Raw genomic sequence first — 18,771 nt, forward strand, 5'->3', positions numbered from 1 at the left:
GTATGGCTTATAATAATTTCAAAAAGCAGCTTTCTTTATAAACAATAAGTACTAGGTGAGTCAACACCAGGGGTCAACACAAGAACAATTTACTGAACATTGCGTGACAGCATTGTCACGCAATGATCAGTGTGATTGATTGTGTGAATGATTTGTGACTGAATGTCTACCAAAGTCTTGTTGACTTTGGTAGACATTCAGTCACAAATGGTGCACAGCCGCGCGCATTCGCAGTATTTTCATTTTTTTTTTTTTTTTTTACAGCCAAATTCATTGTTGCGCGACCTCTGCGAATCCAAAATCCTTGTCTCGTTGGGGAATAGCGCGTAGTCAGACACAAGCTTTTGGGGGCGGTTTGTCTTGTTTTGATTGTTTGGTTTGATTCACTAAGTTATCCTATACACAGGATGTAGCAAAGAGCGATATCATTAACAACCTAACCGCAAACCAGGTTCTCCTGATAATGAATTGGGCCATAAAAGTTGTACCTGCCAGTTCAGAGAAACATATCGAGACTCAGGCGCGTACCCAGGATTGGCTGAGGGGTGGGTGCGCGGCCATAGGTAACAAGGAAAAAGCCCAGCGTTTGAAGATTCCTTAATAAGAAATGACCCACATTTTGGCCGCCAAGGGGGGTGCGCGTGCAACCTGCGCACCCCCCCTGTGTACGCGCCTGAGACTGGTATGTTAAAAAAAGGGAAATCATAGCATGTGACCGTAGCGATTACCAAGAGTATGGATGCTATTGAGGTAATATATACGTAGTTAAAGCAAACTAGATTTTGACTTACTTTCTACTTGTTGATAGATGGTGAGCAGCAAAAACACAAGCTTTCGAACAAAAGTATTGGTAGAAAAAGGATGCTTTGAAAAGCTAGGGGAGTATACTACGAGTAGTATTTTACGAGCAAAATAGTCAACACGGCGCTACGCCCCTCGTTGATTAGTTACTCATAGAAAACTCAACTCTTTATGTTAAAGATCGTGTAATATTTTATGTAACATCTCTGATAAGGTATATACATTTTACCTTGCTACCATGACAACGCCGCATTAACGAAGGAATTCTCAGAGCCCGTTGTACATAAATCTCATTTGGTTGTTATGATCGTATGTAGCCTGTCGTTATATGGGGGGGGGGGCATATTACACGCACAGCACACCACAAAGAGAAACATGACAGAAACCAGCTGTAAACAAAATGTTCTGTCCATAAATTACAGTGTGACTAAAGTATGTATTATTTTTACTCTTCTGTTTCATACCACAACGTACATACGTGCATTTGAGGAATGTACACAAAACTAGTTTGCGGTTGCTTCAAGAATAAAGCACACCCTTGAAACCCTTGAAGCTGCCAAACCACACCTCACCAAAGCGTTCCTCGGGCTGTTATCATTCTGCCTACCTTGTCCTGTCCCTGCCCTCCATTGGAGAGCGTGCAGGCATAAACGTAGCCAGGTATGATTTTAGTGACCCACAGGCGGGAAAGGATTTATGCGACAAGCGCACCGCTACAGTCAAGAGCCACATTCGAAGGTTCATCAACGAAGGGAACGACATAAAATGTGCAAAGGCGTGAAGGTTGCAATGGAGTCGTATGGTGGAATAAAAGAATGCCTGGCAGCGGTTGCTAAGGTCAACGAGGACAGCCAAACCATGAAAGCCCATAAAATATCCAGGCTCTTAACAACTTCTGCTTTGAGTCTAGAGATCTCCGAGCTTGGAAAGCCTACAATGTAGGGCCTGGTAAACGTTTTACGCCAGAGCAGCTAAGACGGTTCGGGCCAACCCAGGGGGCAACACGTCTAATTGTCTGTCTGCCATTTGGTAGACTGCAACAAACTGGCATTCTAAGATCAACGGTCCACAGGCAACCTCGTCAGGACCAACCACTGCCTACTCAACCAAGCGACCAGCCAAGCACATCTGTGTCAACGGAAGAACCATTAATCGATGCACCAGTTGCATTCTCCTGTCCAGAAGATGGATGTATAAAGACATACCCGTCTTTTGAGAGTCTTCAAAACCACCTGGACACAGGAAAGCATCTGATACGACAAAAAAGAGAGTCTACTTACGACACACTATAAAGAAGAAGTGGGCATAAAACGACAAGGGAGATGACTGGTAGCTACTTGCATAGGGTAGTGCCAAGTGGAAACGTCGCCAAGATTGCACCATCTACGTCTAGCAGCCCTGTACGCCAAGCTGGTTGGGCGCTCAAGACAACCCATAAGGCAACAAGATTCTATAGCGACTGCTATAGATGTCTGTGCAAAGATGCAATCAGCTCATGATGCAAGCAGCAAGAAACTGTTCAAAAAGGAAGGGAGCTTTCCGCAGATCAGATTGCTCGATATTTCAGCCGATTGTCCGTTCTTTATAGGAGTAAGCGACTGGCCATTGATCAGGCAAATCTGAGTCCCGACCAGGACAAAGAGGACTTTGTTCAAGACGCTGAACAAATGCAGACAAGACTCGAGATCCAGAGAGAGCTAGAGCTTTAAAGATACACAGCTATGTACTGTCTCTAAGACATTCACTCCTTGCTGTTTTAGTAGTTTATTCACTTTGTGTAGTGTCAGGCTGCTATTGAAATGAGTTTTAACGTCATGAGTTACATGGCGCAGCTATATTACTGATTTTTGTCTAAAATTCCCAACTGGAATGGCATTGTTAGCATACCTTGTCCCTTTTTCTAGCTTTTTTAGGAAATTCAGTTTACTGACAAATCAAAAATGGCGCCAGCCTTTTTTTTGTCCATTCTTGATAATGTCACGACCCCCTGCAGCGCCCTAATATATGTAGATTTGGAGATACGCGTTGGCGTGTACGTCCGAACCGAAGGTTAAAGTAGTTACTGCCGTTATTATATTAATAGAAGAATAAGGTCGTGAACAACTTTTAAGTAAACAATTTGATCCCTGGTAACTGATATATCAGATGTTTTGCTTATATAGAACAAAATGGGATTTGACATTCCCCCATTATTGTTGTAACCATGGCAACCCAGTTCTTAACTTATTCTTAACGTATAATTGTCAAACATATAAGCTGCGAATTGTTGCCAAAGAATCACAACCGCTTTTTTTATAAGAAATTCGAAATTTTCTACATACCATCATCAGTGAGTAGTAGGATGATTAAAATAATTACTGTTGGAAAAAAATATCAAGTCCCGAGAATTTTATTACGGATTTGTTAAGTTTAAAGATAACTTTGAGTGATGGTAAAAACAGTTTGTGAAAAGAAAGTTGCGCATTGGAGATATGTGACACTGAAATTGAGCTATTTTGCCCGACCAGCGAAACCATGCGTGACATGGTAGACACGTGTAGCCCTTGATTTGCACCTGTCTCTCCAAATAATTTGAAACCTTGGTTGTGAACCACGAAAGGATGGATCTTTACTCACATAAAACATTATGGAATTCCCTTGTAATCCGTGACCAGGAGTGGGGTCAACATTTCATACTTATTTCAGGCGATTTTCCCGAATTTATGGCCAAAAACCAGGGGGGTGGTCATAACTCCCCCCGGATTATTCCAAAATCTGAACCACTTCGGCAGTTTGAGTTGTTGGGTGGATACTTCAATCTGACCAAGTTTCATTGAAATCGGTGAGATGGCATGTATCACCCTTGCCTGGTCCACTCCTGGATACACTCTTAATTTTGGTCCTAGTCCTCTTTGGTCTCGAACGGTATAATCAAGGAACGCCTATCAGAAGAGCTTATCATTTCGCGGTGCAAATCGTTGGGTTGTGGTTTGCGGAAACAGAAAAACACCTTAAAAAATCCCGACATTTCCACCACCTTAGACTACGTAATGCCCCACAATTTATGGAGGCATTTAGGTAAAATTTAATTTAAAAGTTATTTCGGCAAAGCCCATAGAAAATTCAAGCTAGTTTAATACCAATTTAACATAGTTCTTCTCAAAACAAAACGCCTAACTCAAAACGCAACACTTATGATAAACATAGATTTCTCAAGGTAAGAATTGTAATTATTCTTCCACAAAAGTGCCGTGGTTATAAAAAGTAGATCCCTATCATAAACAAGCTTTTACTTTTATCGCTTATAAAACACACACACAAGATGTTCAATTTTTTGGTAACGCTATTCTAGAATGTCTTAGACATTTGCAATTCAAAACCCTTCCAAGCCTTACAGTAATTTAGTCTGTATCTACTCTCTTTTTCAGGTTTAAAAACCCTAAACCAAAGAATGGACAAGCTTATCAACCAACGCGGCACGAACAAATTGCCAACATTGCAACGCACGGGGTACAGAAAATAATACTGTATTGATAGCAGATAATAGCCAAACGATAAATTATTGTCACAACCCCCCCCCCCCCCCCCCCTTACAAACATATATACACACATACTTTTCAGTGTGTCCTACCGCTGATTACCCCAAACACACATATATACCTGCCAACAAAAAAATAGGCAAGGTGCTTTCGTTTAGGGTGGGACATTTTGCATCAAACCCAAAGAAGTCCTTGGCCAGGACCTAACCTTTATTACAAGTTATTAAAAAAAATAATTTTGTTACACAAGATCCTTGATGTATCATTAATGTAACAGTTGTACAACCAAATCAGTGTTAGTGTTAATTTTGAGATAAGAAAGACTCCATTTTCTTTACAATGCATTTTTAGAGCCAGAAATCATTCTTTATCCCAAGATTCATTTATTCCTTTCAGGTTTTTATGATCCCTACCATCTTCGCTCTACATGCCCTTCATCACTTAGCACAAGATAAGTCTTCCAGTCATAAAGTCATCGCATGGGTTTATGGAGTCTCACTCATTCTCATTTTCTCTGTTTCTACATTCTTCCATGTGGCCTGTATGCACGGGAAAAGTAGGTGGGTAAAACCGAAATCAATGATGATAATAATACCGTAATTGCTTGAAATCCCTTGGATCCTTTATATGCAAGGTGAAACTGTTGTAGTTAAACAAAGGACTTAAAAAAAAAAAATTCCCTATCCCTTATAATAGGGGACTTGCCCTAAAAGATCACTTGACTGTTTGGGTTGCAAATGCTTAGGCTTTTAGAGGCAAAATAAATAAATAAACAGCATCAAAAAGCAACATATGCAGCGCTTACAAAAAAAAAAAACAGAAATTTTTTTTCAGAAAGGGTTTAGTTTCATTTAAGGATTTTTTTCGTCGTTCTCTGGTGTTACGGGCGCAGTCATTTCTGATTTTTTTGTTTGATTGTTTTGATTTTGCCATCCAGAAAGGTCACATGATCTCTTAGTGTCTAGGAATTTGCCATCCAGAAAGGTCACATGATCTCTAGTTAGTGTCTAGGAATTTGCCATCCAGAAAGGTCAAATGATCTCTTAGCGTCTAGGCAGTTTCTACTGCTTATTTTGTGACACTATCTATGGCATGCTGTAAAAACATGACATATTCCAATAATCCTTTAACAGCAAGTTAAGATTCATTCTCCACCTGTGTGATAGAGGCATTATCTATTTCTTTATCGCAGCATCATACATGCCATGGTGAGTACAAAGGATGCTTCTATGGCCCATTCAGCCACTCTTAACTCAATTCACCTTTATTTGATAACAGATGTTATGTGAAAAAATAATGTGTTTTATGCATATCAAAGCTGTAGCAAAGACATTGCATAGTAATAATAAGGAAATAATGAAAGGAGGCTCTTTTATAGTCTAATAAAAAAGGAAATTATCAAACATTAAGAGGGCAGTGTTTGATACAGTTCAATCTAAAAAGTCAAAAGAACAAAGATTGTAAGGATAATTTTGATGAAAATCTTGAAGTATGTGCCTACTGGTATAAGAGGTGCTTCACTGCTGTATAGAGTTATGTATGTATGTATTAGTTCACAAAATATTGTTGATGTTTGAAAGCAGTGCTACTGTATCCCTCCCTTCTAATAATACAACTTGCTTGTTCACTGTGTTGCTATTTTATGCAGGTTAGTGTTGCGTGATGTCGGAGTCTGGGGAGACACACTCTCCTGGCTTCTTTGGCTTGGTGCTATTCTAGGAACATTATACAATTACATCTTCCATGAAAAGTAAGTAAAAACAATTACATCTTCCATGAAAAGTAAGCACAAATAATTACATCTGCCACAAAAAGTAAGCACAAACAATTACAATTTCCATGAAAAGTAAGCAAAAACATTTTCCATGAAAAATAAAGCACAAACAATTACATCTTCCATGAACAGTAAGGACATACAATTACATCTTCCATGAAAAGTAAGTAAGAACAATTACATCTTCCATCAACAGTAAGGACATACAATTACATCTTCCATCAACAGTAAGGACAAACAATTACATCATCCATGTAAAGTAAGGACAAACAATTACATTTTCCATGAAAAAAGGGACATACAATTACATCTTCTATGAACAGTAAGGACATACGATCACATCTTCTATGAAAGGTATGCACAAACAATAACATCTTCCCTGAACAGTGAGGACAATACAATTACATCTTCCATGAACAGTGAGATGAAACAGTTCTGTGGCAACAGAAGTCACTCAATTATCATTCCCAACAACTAAGTTCTAAATCCAAACATTAAAATCTCTTCGAACATCTCTAAAATCAATGTCAGGAATCAGCAAAACTTTACATTATGTCTTTCAGGTACAAGACTCTGGAGACAGTGTTTTATCTAATGATAGGGGTCCTTCCATCACTTCCCCTTATATTTAGTGCGGTAAGTATCCATTTCTGCAAAGTATGAATACGTACTTCTGAATGACATGACGGAAAAACCTGGGAAATGCGCAATTCCAGATAGAGAGAGAAGCCAAAATTTCTTACAATGGCTAGAGGTTCCTTGTATTACCGACTTCTTTTCAAAACACAAATAACGTGAGGCCAAAGTGCACATTACCAGATTTTGGCTTTTTAAAATAATTTTTCCTTGATCATCACTGCCCTGTGTATCAGTTCAGTGACGAAAAGCTCAAATTTCAATGACACTTTACAAAAAGTCGCATCAATTCAAAAAAGTCGCACTTGATATTTTTTTGGTATAAGTTACTAAGTACTCAGAGAAATTATCCGCCTTATTTGATGTGAAATGGGCTTATTGGAAGCGTCACGTCATGTTTTTCCGTCATGTGAGTCTGAATACGTAGGAGAGAACACGAGTAAAGCAGAACAATTTGCGTTGAACTCACATAAAAAACAAGCACCATTAACATTATTTGTGTGGACTTTAAAAGCACACTAGCATACACACATTGGCACCAGTCGGGCCAAGACGGGACTCTAGCACAGTCTATTATCCGTGCAGTTCGGCAACCATGTACAGCTGTTTCGTCCTTATTAGGACTCGTCAGCATGGCATAGCCGGTTTGCCTCAGTTAAACTTCATCGGCAAAAAAACTGCAGGGCGACTTCGACTCGAACGAAGTGCTTTAAACCACAGCTTAGATCCATGTGGGATCTAGAGCTGCAACCGGGCTAGCGTGATGCCAATTGTGCGGATCACGCATGCGACCTTTGCTAGTCTAAAACTCCGTCGGGTAGCCAAACTATCCTTGCGAGTATGTATACATAAATGTGGACTTTAAAAGCACACTAGCATACACACATTGGCACCAGTCGGGCCAAGACGGGACGCTAGCACAGTCTTTTACCGTGCAGTTCGGCAACCATGGACAGCTGGTTCGTCCTTATTAGGACTCGTCAGCATGGCATAGCCGGTTTGCCTCAGTTAAACTTCATCGGCTTTTAAAGTCCACATTATTTGTGTCATAATAAACGAACGTGCACAATCATTACAAATCGAGATAAAGCAATAAAGTTGCAAGTTGCACAAATATTGAATCAACGCGCGTCACCCATTGGATTTGTGAGAAAACAATAAGTGATGTGCGTTAATGAGCGAAAACGCGTCATCAGTTGGAATTATGAGAAAATAATGAGTGATGCGCACAAATAATAAGCGAACTCGTCTCAACAATTGGAATTATGGGAAAAGGAGTGATGCGCGGAAACAATAAACGAACGCGCGTCATCAATGGATTAGTGCGAAAACAATAAGTGATACACGCAAATAAACGAACGCGCGTCATCAATTGGAATTGTTACAAAACAATAAATGATGCGGGCAAATAAACAAAAGTGCGTCATCAATTGTTATTGTGAGAAAAATATGAGTGATGCGCGCAAATAATAAACGAACGCGCGTCATCAATTGAAATTTTGAGAAAACAATGAGCAATGCGCGTGCCATTAATAAAAGAATGCGCTTTATCAATTGGAATTATTAGAAAACAATGAATGATGCGCGAAATAAACGGAATCTCGTCATCAATTGAAATAGTGAGAAAACAATGAATGATGCGCGCAAATAATAAACGAACGCGCGTCATCAATTTCATTTGTGAGAAAACAATGAGTGATGCGCGCAAATAATAAACAAACGCGCGTTATCATTGGGATTGTGAGAAAACAATGAGCAATGCGCGCAAATAATAAACGAACGCGCGTCATCAATTTCATTTGTGAGGAAAGAATGATTGATGTACGCAAATAAGCGGCTGACTTTACCTGATCATCAGCAAATCTTTCTCAATTTATTTGTTTATACCTTTTTTTCAGACGGATACCGCTGGTCTTGTGGAGGTTGCGTTAGGCGGAGCATTCTACATTAGCGGGATATATTTTTTTAAAGCGGACGGCAAAATCCCCTTCGCGCATGCGATATGGCACTTGTTTTGCGCGTCAGGTGCGGGGATGCATTTCTTTGCCGTCTTCACGCACTTATACTGAGCCTCGTCCCCACGCTACTCGCGACCAGCTCTGGTAATTCAGAATGGCCGACAGTGGCAGCGCTGATAAATGTATGCGCATGTCGCCTGGGGAGGAGTTTATCCTAAACGAATCAAGTATGGATAAAAAATTCACGTAAAATAACGAAATGGCACGATTTTGAGTTTTTTCTTTAAACGTGACATAATTTTGTTTTAGAATAAATTTATGAAATTTTATTTATTAATTTATCGGCATTAAATTGTACAGTAATGAAATAGATATGATACACAATTCTCGTTTAATGAATTAAAATATTATTCCATTTGTGTTAGTTTTTTCTTTTTCTACTTGCAACATCTAGGACAGGGTCTGTTAAATCAAAAGATAGATTTTAGGAAAAAAATATATGAATTCACCCTAAACAATTTACAGAGCCCTGTGTCTTATCTAACCGCGCTTTGGGAGTAGACGCATTGCGGAATTTTGTTACTGTTTCAAAAAAGGCAACTGAATTAAGTGACTTTAGGTAAAAACTGCCTCTATTCCCCTCGAAAACGCTTCGCGTAAGAAAAAGGATAAATACCGCTGTTTGTTGTTTTTTTTTTGTTACACTCATACCCATAATCCTCTTCGGTCGCAGAATCTGAATCAGCATTCTAGCCAGCGGTTTTTCCCTATAACAGTTACACGATTCAAGATGGCGGAGGTTTGTCTTTTGTTGTTCTCGTGTTTTTAATATTTGAAACCAGCTTTATCCATTTCTTTCTCTTTTAAGAATCCACTAGATGCTACTGAAGACGTTGCTCTCAATTTTGGAGACGAAGAGGAAGCGCTAAGCAGGCGAAAGTTCAGGTGATTCTGGCCACGGTCTATTTTCCATTCAGTCTTAGACGATAAATAAATTTTCATCTTTTTCTTTCATATTGTATTTGATTTTATGATATGAATACCTTACAGTTTTGTTTCAAAGGAAACGTTATGTCTGCAATTAGTGTGACAACGGATTTATTTTATTAAAACAAAATTGTTTGATCTCATCATGTTCTGATAAATTTGAATTTGATTGAATCTCATTATTAAAGCCTCGAGAGATAAATTGTAATTGTGTAACCCAATAGTTATGCATTAAGCCCCATTAAAACAGCTCTACTATTCCTAGCATTAACCACCACACTGCTGAACTACTACTATACATTATGCACACAATTTTGGGGGGTGCAGTGAAATCAGGGGCTCAAAAATTGTGTGCATATCCCCCCCCCCCCCCCCGTACTTTTCTGAGCAGATGTTTCTTTGTATGTGAAATTTTTTTAAACCAACAGGTTTCAATCGGTATCAGGGGCTCATAAGTAGGTGCAATCAAATTCCCCATATTCTGGTACTTATAGGTGTCACGGCGTTTCCTAGGATCAGGCTATTTTTAGACATGCGGATAAGCCAATCAGATTCTACCTTTGTATCGACGTTTATGTTCTCTCATCGGTACTTTGCTTTTTGTTGCTCTCTTTTTTTATATGAATCCAACACTACCTACACTTCAAATTCTTTAGCTCGCAATTCTTTTGAAAACAAACCAAACCAACGGATGATGGATGAAAAATTTGCAGCCACACGCCACTGGCATGCGCGACCAACGCCAACGTAACTGATTGACCCGTTTGGGTGCACGTGTCGAAAAATAGCCTGATCATAGGAAACGCCATGACAATTATATAATACAGATGATTGCCCCTACTTATGACTCCCTGGTGAAAAAACAGTAGTTTGCCAATATTTCCTTTGTCTTGCTGAGGGCCAAGGGGGAGTAGCAAGATGGGCAATGTTGGAGCTGTTTGCATGGCTCTTCATTGTATCTACTGTATCAGTTGCTAAGAGATAAGAATATAAATTAAAACAGAATATTGAGCAGTTTCCCTCAATGAACCTTAAAAAATGTTATACCAGGAAATATTAAAGTGTGCCACAATAGTTTTTGTGCATGTCTAGAAATGCACCTATTTCAAATATGGTTCTTTTTGGAGAATCAAAGTTTTTTTAACCCGCAGTGCTTCTTGGGTATGAAGCAAATAAGTGTGAATAAAACGAAATCCAGGCTTCAAAGGCTGTAGAATTATTGTTCATGTTCCTATGAACATTCCTATGGCTTACAGATACCAGGAATCCGTCATTTATACGCCACCCTTGAAGCACTGTGGATTTCTATACTTTGATTTTCTAGTGCAATGTTATTTGAAATAGGTGTATGAACATGTCAGTAATAATTTGTGGTGTTTTTATTGATAATCATTATCTTTATTGGAGGTGTTTTGAATTCTCATTCTGAATTCTTCAAAAGACACCATTTTTCAGAATCACTTTCAATCCCAATTTATTATACATTCCTGTTTAATTAGTCAAACTTTGAAAAATGTTTATCATTCAGTGCAAACAGTATCGATTTAATTTAAACATATATCTAGAGCTAATACCCTGAAATGCTGCTTAAACATTAAAAATATTCTGTTTTAAAGCTAATGAAATTAATATTTTACTTTAATTGCAGACATCCATATGTTTCCTTCTTCCATTTGTTTTTCCGGATATCATCCGTCATCGCCTATCTTCTCTGTGGCTGGTTCAGTGACAGTTTCATCACAAATTTTGTCGTTATTGTTCTTCTGCTGTCATGTGATTTCTGGACAGTAAAAAATGTCAGTGGACGTCTATTGGTGGGGTTACGCTGGTGGAATTATGTTGATGAAGATGGCAATAGCCACTGGGTTTTTGAGTCTAAAAAGGTAGGTCTAAATACATGACTATAGCAATAAGTATAATAAGTTTTTCTTTTTAGAATTTTGGGGTGTGTTTTTAAAAACAAAACAAAAATGGATAGGATATGGAAATACAAATGTTTTCTTGAAATAGAATCCTGTTCTAAAAAGTTCTCCTTTTTGAAGAAACCTCATTATTGAGGGAAGTTCCTGAGATTTGGATGAAAACAAAATTCTGTAAAATAAACATGTGTAATAAGGACACACATTGTGCAGGACAAAAACCCTTTTAATTCATGCCTTTCCAAAATATTGTTTGCATTTAAAAGTTAGCTTGCATTTGTATATTTGCTTGATATTCGAGGGACATCTGTGTCGCTTGATGATTAGATAGTAGGATCGAACATCAGTAAACTTCTGAGGAAACATTAGTATAGGTACATAATGTACTAATCATACAGTTTCGAGTTCAATTCGGGATTAATTTGCACAAATGAATTTTTAACAAAGTATCAGAATTGCACAAGCCCGGCGAGCCATTTTAATTTTATTTTCTTCCCAAAGTTTCTGTGTTAAGTTTGTTCAAAAACTTGATACACTGTGTATTATGGACATAAGAACGTAGCTAGGCAAATATATTTGCATTTACAAGTTTGCTCCAAGCCTTTGATATGTTTACTATTGGCAGTGAAACTGACTATTTTTTTCTGCTTAACAGAATAATAACTCAGTTACAACAGCAGAGTCGCGGTTGTTCTGGCTTGGCCTTATCATCTGTCCAATCCTTTGGCTTTTTTTTCTGGTGGCTGCACTTTTTTCTCTCAAATTCAAATGGCTGGTAAGGGAAACCTAATGTATGAAGCTATTTATGCTACTAGGGAATTAAATCTTCAAATCTTATGCTGCCTGTAAAATTTGATGGGAGCGTAAATTCAATAAGATTTGATAGAAAAGTGATCTTAAGGTTTGTGCTTTTTTTGATGTTGTGCTATTGTTACCCTAAAATAGGATGTTTATTAAATGCAAACAATGTCAGGCTCTCAAAAGGTTATTGTGATCCGTTATATATGTAGGCTCAAAGCAAAGTTTAGTATTATTAATTTGCTCTCCCCACAAATTTTTCAACAATGCATTTTAACCTAAAGGGAGCATTGTTGGTGCAGTTGGCAGAGTGTGGTTCTGTAGTGCTTGTTCCACTGGGTTCCAGGTTTAATTCCTAGTTCCGACATGAGCTTAGTTACAGTGTAGTTGACTGGCACCAAAGGCTCTTCTCTGCACTCTTTGTATTTTCTACCACCACAAAGAATTTTTGTCTCGGCTGTGTTCTGTGTTCAGACATGAATTGTATGGTGGCTGTCAGAGGCACCTTCTGTGACTCGACCATGTTGCATCCGCTCCCCCGTTCAAGCAAGGGAGCAAGGGAGCACGGCAAAATGTATTCCTATTTAATGCGCGAGTGATATTATGAAAATCAACATGTCATGAGTGTTTGTGTTGTAAGGGGAGTTATCAGTAGCGCTGTTGTTGTGGGTTTGAAACTCGGATTATGGAGTGGATTATGTTTGTCAACAGGGTCTTAACTCTTGATCCTCGGAAAGTGTTCGGGCAATATACGAACAAGGACCCTGTTGACAAAAATAATCCACTTCAGTAATCCGAGTCCCACACCCCCAACAGCACAACTGATAACAACCCTAACAAAACAAACACACATGATGCTTTGATTTTTGTAATATCAATTGCGTGTTAAATAGGTTGAATACATTTTGCCGTGCTCCCTTGATTCAAGCTGCAAGAAGGGTTAGTTTCCCGTTTTGAATGATCCCTTGTTATTTGCAGCTTGTTGTGTTTGTTGGACTGGGACTCAATTTTGCAAACATGTTGGGCTATGTCAAATGTAAAAAAGATGCTGGCAAAAAACTCAAAAGCTTTGCTGGAAATTTCCTTGGCAGACAAATACTAAACCAGGTAAGTACAATTGATTGCACATCAAAATTCGATTAACCAATTTTTTTCTGAATTATTTCTAAATGATTTTATTTTCCTATATCAAAACTCCTGAGTGAACTCAATTTAACTGCAGATGCATTCAATACAAGCCACTCTAAATACAACTCTATGTAACATGTTATACAGTACATACATGTACAATTGCATGTACTGTACAGTATGTGCATAGAGTGGTATGTATAGTTAACTGTACATACTGTACAGCACATGCAATTGTACATGCAACTCTACAGTCATACAACTTTTTGTACATGTCATAAGGTACATGCGACTCTTTGCTTGAAGCAAAAGGCCATACTTTCTAAATTACTCATTTAACTCCAAACATCAAAATAAAGAGAAATGTTGGAACTAAATTTGGAAGATCAGCTAAATAATTAAAAAGTTTTTAAACTGCATTAAATCAAAATAATATCTACATTTCAATAAACTCTCTTTTAGTTTGGTCTTAACTGCTTTTTCTAAATCCTATCAACTAACCGTTCTTTGCTCATGTGTTACCTTCCTGTCTTCCTCTTCTCTTGTCCTCGGCTTCCAGCAGGTGAACACTTACTCTGGTCTTCACTCTGAATTCTACGTACGATCTACTGGTAACCTCTCTAATCTGTAAGTCCTTGGTGAAAGTCATTAAAGTACATATAACCTTTCAGAGTTGATACTGTAGATTTGGTCAATTCATTAAATTTTTATCTTCCAAATTGTATGTGGTTTGTATGGACCGTATAAAACCCACGTTCGCGCGAATAACTCAAATCTGTAATATTACGGTATTTTAGTAAACCTTTTTTTTGTCAACCTTTTTCACATATAATTCTTTGCTTCAACCCATTGACTCCTGGCTTTTTTGGAGCTGAATTTACAAAAAACAGACTGAAAACAGATACCTCCCCCCCTATTCTGAGTTTTATACAGCCCGCTAAAGTCAAACACAGCTGCACCTAGTCAGCGGTATCCAAGCTTTCCAACAGTGCTTTGCGGTCCCCACTTTTAATCCCTCGTCGTTGTGCTGAAGCCAGCACAAGTTGATGGTTGCTTGTATTTTTCATCAAAAATACAGCTATGAGCATATTAGGAGAGTGTCTCAGGACATCATGAAGTCTTTTGGGGCATAATTGAGTGCTTTGCTTATGGATATTTGCAAGCAAAGGTGGATTCATGATGATTTTTTCTTGTTTGGCTTTGCCCGGATGAGAAAAAAAATTTCTAATGAATCACCACAGCTCTCCTAAATGCTGTCTTTTCTGAAACCAAATTGATTCCAAAATTGTTTAGACTGCTATTCTGGGTCTGTATGACCTGGAATTGATTTGTTTGGCTTCGGGGTGAAAAGACTTTGGGGAGAGGAGTGTTGACTGGCCCTCCCCTCTTGAATTTTCCCCTGGATCTCCCAGAATGCTTTGCAATACGTAAAGGCATCTTCGTGGTTGTACAATCCTTCAAGGAATGGACATTGTGTCTTGAGGCCAAGGAAATGTACCTGGAGGATCAGAATATAGGTATCTATTTGTGTCTTGAGCTGTGTTTGCTGATTTCTCTCCCTTGTGTGGTATTTTAAGTGTTTTATTGAGAGGGGTGATTCTGCTTTTCTCTCCTTGTTCGATTTGAGATTTGTCAAAGAACCTGTGCTATTATTTGGCTTAAGAGTAGATGCCAACACCTTGGTTGGATGCATATCTGCAAGACCATTTATCCCTTAGACTGATGCCTGAGTATCTTCATCTTGTTGTGTTTATTTTGAATTTATGAATTTTTTGGGTTGTGGGTACTTCCCAAAGCCGGTACAGGCAGGTTGAGGGGTCAATGTGTTTAATTATTCTAGGCTTCATTGTGGGTAGCATTGCAGTAGAAAATACTTTGCCAATATTTTGTGGTATTGCCATCTCTGAATTTGAACGAATTTAAGGAAAATACATTGTTTGAGATTTTCCCGCCAAAACTTGGAATTATTCACTGGGTTCAATCTCCTTTCGCACGGCGAGGAAAATTTTCAACAATCTGTAGAAAAATCCCTTTTCAGAATTTGAAAGTTTATCTAAGCTTTCTTTACTCCCTCTTATCTTCCTACTATATACTCATGATTTACTGTGATTGGGTCTGGTGTCACATGATGGGTTAATGGTGTGACAGTGACTAATGTCACATGATGAGATAATGGTGTGACAATGACTAAGGTCACATGATGAGATAATGGTGTGACAGTGACTAAGGTCACATGATGAGATAATGGTGTGACAGTGACTAAGGTCACATGATGGGTTAATGGTGTGACAGTGACTAATGTCACATGATGAGATAATGGTGTGACAATGACTAAGGTCACATGATGAGATAATGGTGTGACAATGACTAAGGTCACATGATGAGATAATGGTGTGACAGTGACTAAGGTCACATGATGGGTTAATGGTGTGACAGTGACTAATGTCACATGATGAGATAATGGTGTGACAGTGACTAAGGTCACATGATGGGTTAATGGTGTGACAGTGACTAATGTCACATGATGAGATAATGGTGTGACAGTGACTAAGGTCACATGATGAGATAATGGTGTGACAGTGACTAAGGTCACATGATGGGTTAATGGTGTGACAGTGACTAATGTCACATGATGAGATAATGGTGTGACAATGACTAAGGTCACATGATGAGATAATGGTGTGACAATGACTAAGGTCACATGATGAGATAATGGTGTGACAGTGACTAAGGTCACATGATGGGTTAATGGTGTGACAGTGACTAAGGTCACATGATGAGATAATGGTGTGACATTGACTAAGGTCACATGATGAGATAATGGTGTGACAGTGACTAAGGTCACATGATGAGATAATGGTGTGACAATGACTAAGGTCACATGATGAGATAATGGTGTGACAGTGACTAAGGTCACATGATGGGTTAATGGTGTGACAGTGACTAATGTCACATGATGAGATAATGGTGTGACAATGACTAAGGTCACATGATGAGATAATGGTGTGACAATGACTAAGGTCACATGATGAGATAATGGTGTGACAGTGACTAAGGTCACATGATGGGTTAATGGTGTGACAGTGACTAAGGTCACATGATGAGATAATGGTGTGACAATGACTAAGGTCACATGATGAGATAATAGTGTGACAATGATTAAGGTCACATGATGAGATAATGGTGTGACAATGACTAAGGTCACATGATGAGATAATGGTGTGACAGTGACTAAGGTCACATGATGGGTTAATGGTGTGACAGTGACTAAGGTCACATGATGAGATAATGGTGTGACAATGACTAAGGTCACATGATGGGGTAATGGTGTGACATTGACTAAGGTCACATGATAAGATATTGGTGTGACAATGACTAAGGTCACATGATAAGATATTGGTGTGACAGTGACTAAGGTCACATGATGAGATAATAGTGTGACAATGACTAAGATCACATGATGGGGTAATGGTGTGACATTGACTAAGGTCACATGATAAGATATTGGTGTGACAATGACTAAGGTCACATGATAAGATATTGGTGTGACAATGACTAAGGTCACATGATGGGTTAATGGTGTGACAGTGACTAATGTCACATGATGAGATAATAGTGTGACAATGACTAAGGTCACATGATGGGGTAATGGTGTGACATTGACTAAGGTCACATGATAAGATATTGGTGTGACAGTGACTAAGGTCACATGATGAGATAATAGTGTGACAATGACTAAGGTCACATGATGGGGTAATGGTGTGACATTGACTAAGGTCACATGATAAGATATTGGTGTGACAATGACTAAGGTCACATGATAAGATATTGGTGTGACAATGACTAAGGTCACATGATGGGTTAATGGTATGACAATGACTAATGTCACATGATGAGATAATGGTGTGACAATGACTAAGGTCACATGATGAGATATAATGGTGTGATGTGGTGTTGTCTGATGTACTGTAGTGTTGCGTGATGGGATAATGGTGTGACAGGGTGTTGTGTGATGTACTGTAGTGTTGCATGATGGGATAATGGTGTGACAGGGTGTTGCTTGATGTACTGTAGTGTTGCATGATGGGATAATAGTGTGACAGGGTGATGTGTGATGTACTGTAATGTTAAATGATGGGATAATGGTGTGACAGGGTGTTGTGTGATGTACTGTAGTGTTGCATGATGGGATAATAGTGTGACAGGGTGTTGTGTGATGTACTGTAGTGTTGCATGATGGCATAATGGTGTGACAGGGTGTTGTGATGTGTACTGTAGTGTTGCATGATGGGATGATGGTGTGACAGGGTGTTGTGTGATGTACTGTAGTGTTGCATGATGGGATAATGGTGTGACAGGGTGTTGTTTGATGTACTGTTGCGTAGCATGATGTGATAATGGTGTGACATGGTGTTGTATGATGTACTGTAGTAGTGCATGATGGGATAATGTGTTAGGGTCTACTGTAATGTGGAGTATACTGAGTGCATACTGTATACTGTAGTGTTGCATGATGGCATAATGGTGTGACAGGGTGTTGTGATGTGTACTGTAATGTTAAATGATGGGATAATGGTGTGACAGGGTGTTGTGTGATGTACTGTAGTGTTGCATGATGGGATAATGGTGTGACAAGGTGTTGTTTGATGTACTGTTGCGTAGCATGATGTGATAATGGTGTGACATGGTGTTGTATGATGTACTGTAGTGTTGCATGATGGGATAATGGTGTGACAGGGTGTTGTATGATGTACTGTAGTAGTGCATGATGGGATAATGTGTTAGGGTCTACTGTAATGTGGTGGCATTTTACCCCTAGTTCAACTCCTGCACTCATTCTTTTTCCCTTTTCTTGTTTAGACCTTGGGAACAGGGGAGAATAAGTAAAATACCAATACAAGCATAAGAGGGTGTTCAATTCAGCCAGCCTCCAAGACATGTAGACAGTATGGTGATGTACAGTGAGTTAATGGTGCACTAGCTACGTAGCTCAGTGTTGTCCTCGTATGGCTGATAAAGACTGTATGGTGATGTAGAGTTCTTGGCGGACTACCTACAGACTGCTGAAGCTTGATCTTACAAACACTAGACATTCATAACACGGAATTATTCGTCAGTTGTGAGAAGCATTACTCAGCATAAATAGGGAGGTCCTTAAAAGTAGTTAAAAAAAAAAAGAAAGAAAAAAATGTTTCTTGTCCCGAAATCCAAGATGATATTGGATATAAAAATCGATAATAATTATCTAGTTA

At 38.7% G+C, this 18,771-nt stretch overlaps 2 protein-coding genes across 3 annotated transcripts; both read left to right on the top strand.

Moving 5' to 3' along the window:
- Positions 1–3,716: 3,716 nt before the first annotated feature.
- On the top strand, positions 3,717–9,106 carry LOC5509595 (monocyte to macrophage differentiation factor 2). The gene is made up of 7 exons (XM_001630036.3): positions 3,717–3,997; positions 4,209–4,290; positions 4,716–4,879; positions 5,453–5,527; positions 5,968–6,069; positions 6,657–6,729; positions 8,628–9,106. Exons 1-7 carry the CDS (start codon positions 3,975–3,977, stop codon positions 8,796–8,798), a joined length of 690 nt encoding a protein of 229 aa, XP_001630086.1. The 5' UTR covers positions 3,717–3,974; the 3' UTR covers positions 8,799–9,106.
- Positions 9,107–9,234: 128 nt separating this feature from the next.
- LOC5509604 (Golgi apparatus membrane protein TVP23 homolog B) lies at positions 9,235–18,684 on the top strand. Of its 2 annotated transcripts, XM_032378531.2 has the most exons (7): positions 9,235–9,486; positions 9,556–9,632; positions 11,323–11,557; positions 12,249–12,368; positions 13,370–13,498; positions 14,079–14,146; positions 18,380–18,684. In XM_032378531.2, the coding sequence occupies exons 1-7, from the start codon at positions 9,478–9,480 to the stop codon at positions 18,423–18,425; spliced, it is 684 nt and encodes a 227-aa protein (XP_032234422.1). In that variant the 5' UTR covers positions 9,235–9,477; the 3' UTR covers positions 18,426–18,684. The 2 variants fall into 2 exon arrangements, with proteins under 2 accessions (XP_032234422.1, XP_001630087.1); XM_001630037.3 differs by lacking the exon at positions 14,079–14,146.
- The last annotated feature ends 87 nt before the right edge of the window (positions 18,685–18,771 follow it).

Source organism: Nematostella vectensis, chromosome 12, assembly GCF_932526225.1.
Source record: "Nematostella vectensis chromosome 12, jaNemVect1.1, whole genome shotgun sequence".
NCBI classification, from domain to species: Eukaryota; Metazoa; Cnidaria; class Anthozoa; order Actiniaria; family Edwardsiidae; genus Nematostella; species Nematostella vectensis.

Bases quoted from the DNA above. Each gene is read 5' to 3' on its own strand.
- LOC5509595 (XM_001630036.3), top strand. From the start codon at position 3,975: ATGATAAACATAGATTTCTCAAG. The intron at 3,998-4,208 runs GTAAGAATTGTA...TCTCTTTTTCAG, and splicing joins ATAAACATAGATTTCTCAAG to GTTTAAAAACCCTAAACCAA. The intron at 6,730-8,627 runs GTAAGTATCCAT...CCTTTTTTTCAG, and splicing joins TTCCCCTTATATTTAGTGCG to ACGGATACCGCTGGTCTTGT.
- LOC5509604 (XM_032378531.2), top strand. The intron at 9,633-11,322 runs GTGATTCTGGCC...CTTTAATTGCAG, and splicing joins CTAAGCAGGCGAAAGTTCAG to ACATCCATATGTTTCCTTCT. The intron at 14,147-18,379 runs GTAAGTCCTTGG...TTTCTTGTTTAG, and splicing joins ACTGGTAACCTCTCTAATCT to ACCTTGGGAACAGGGGAGAA.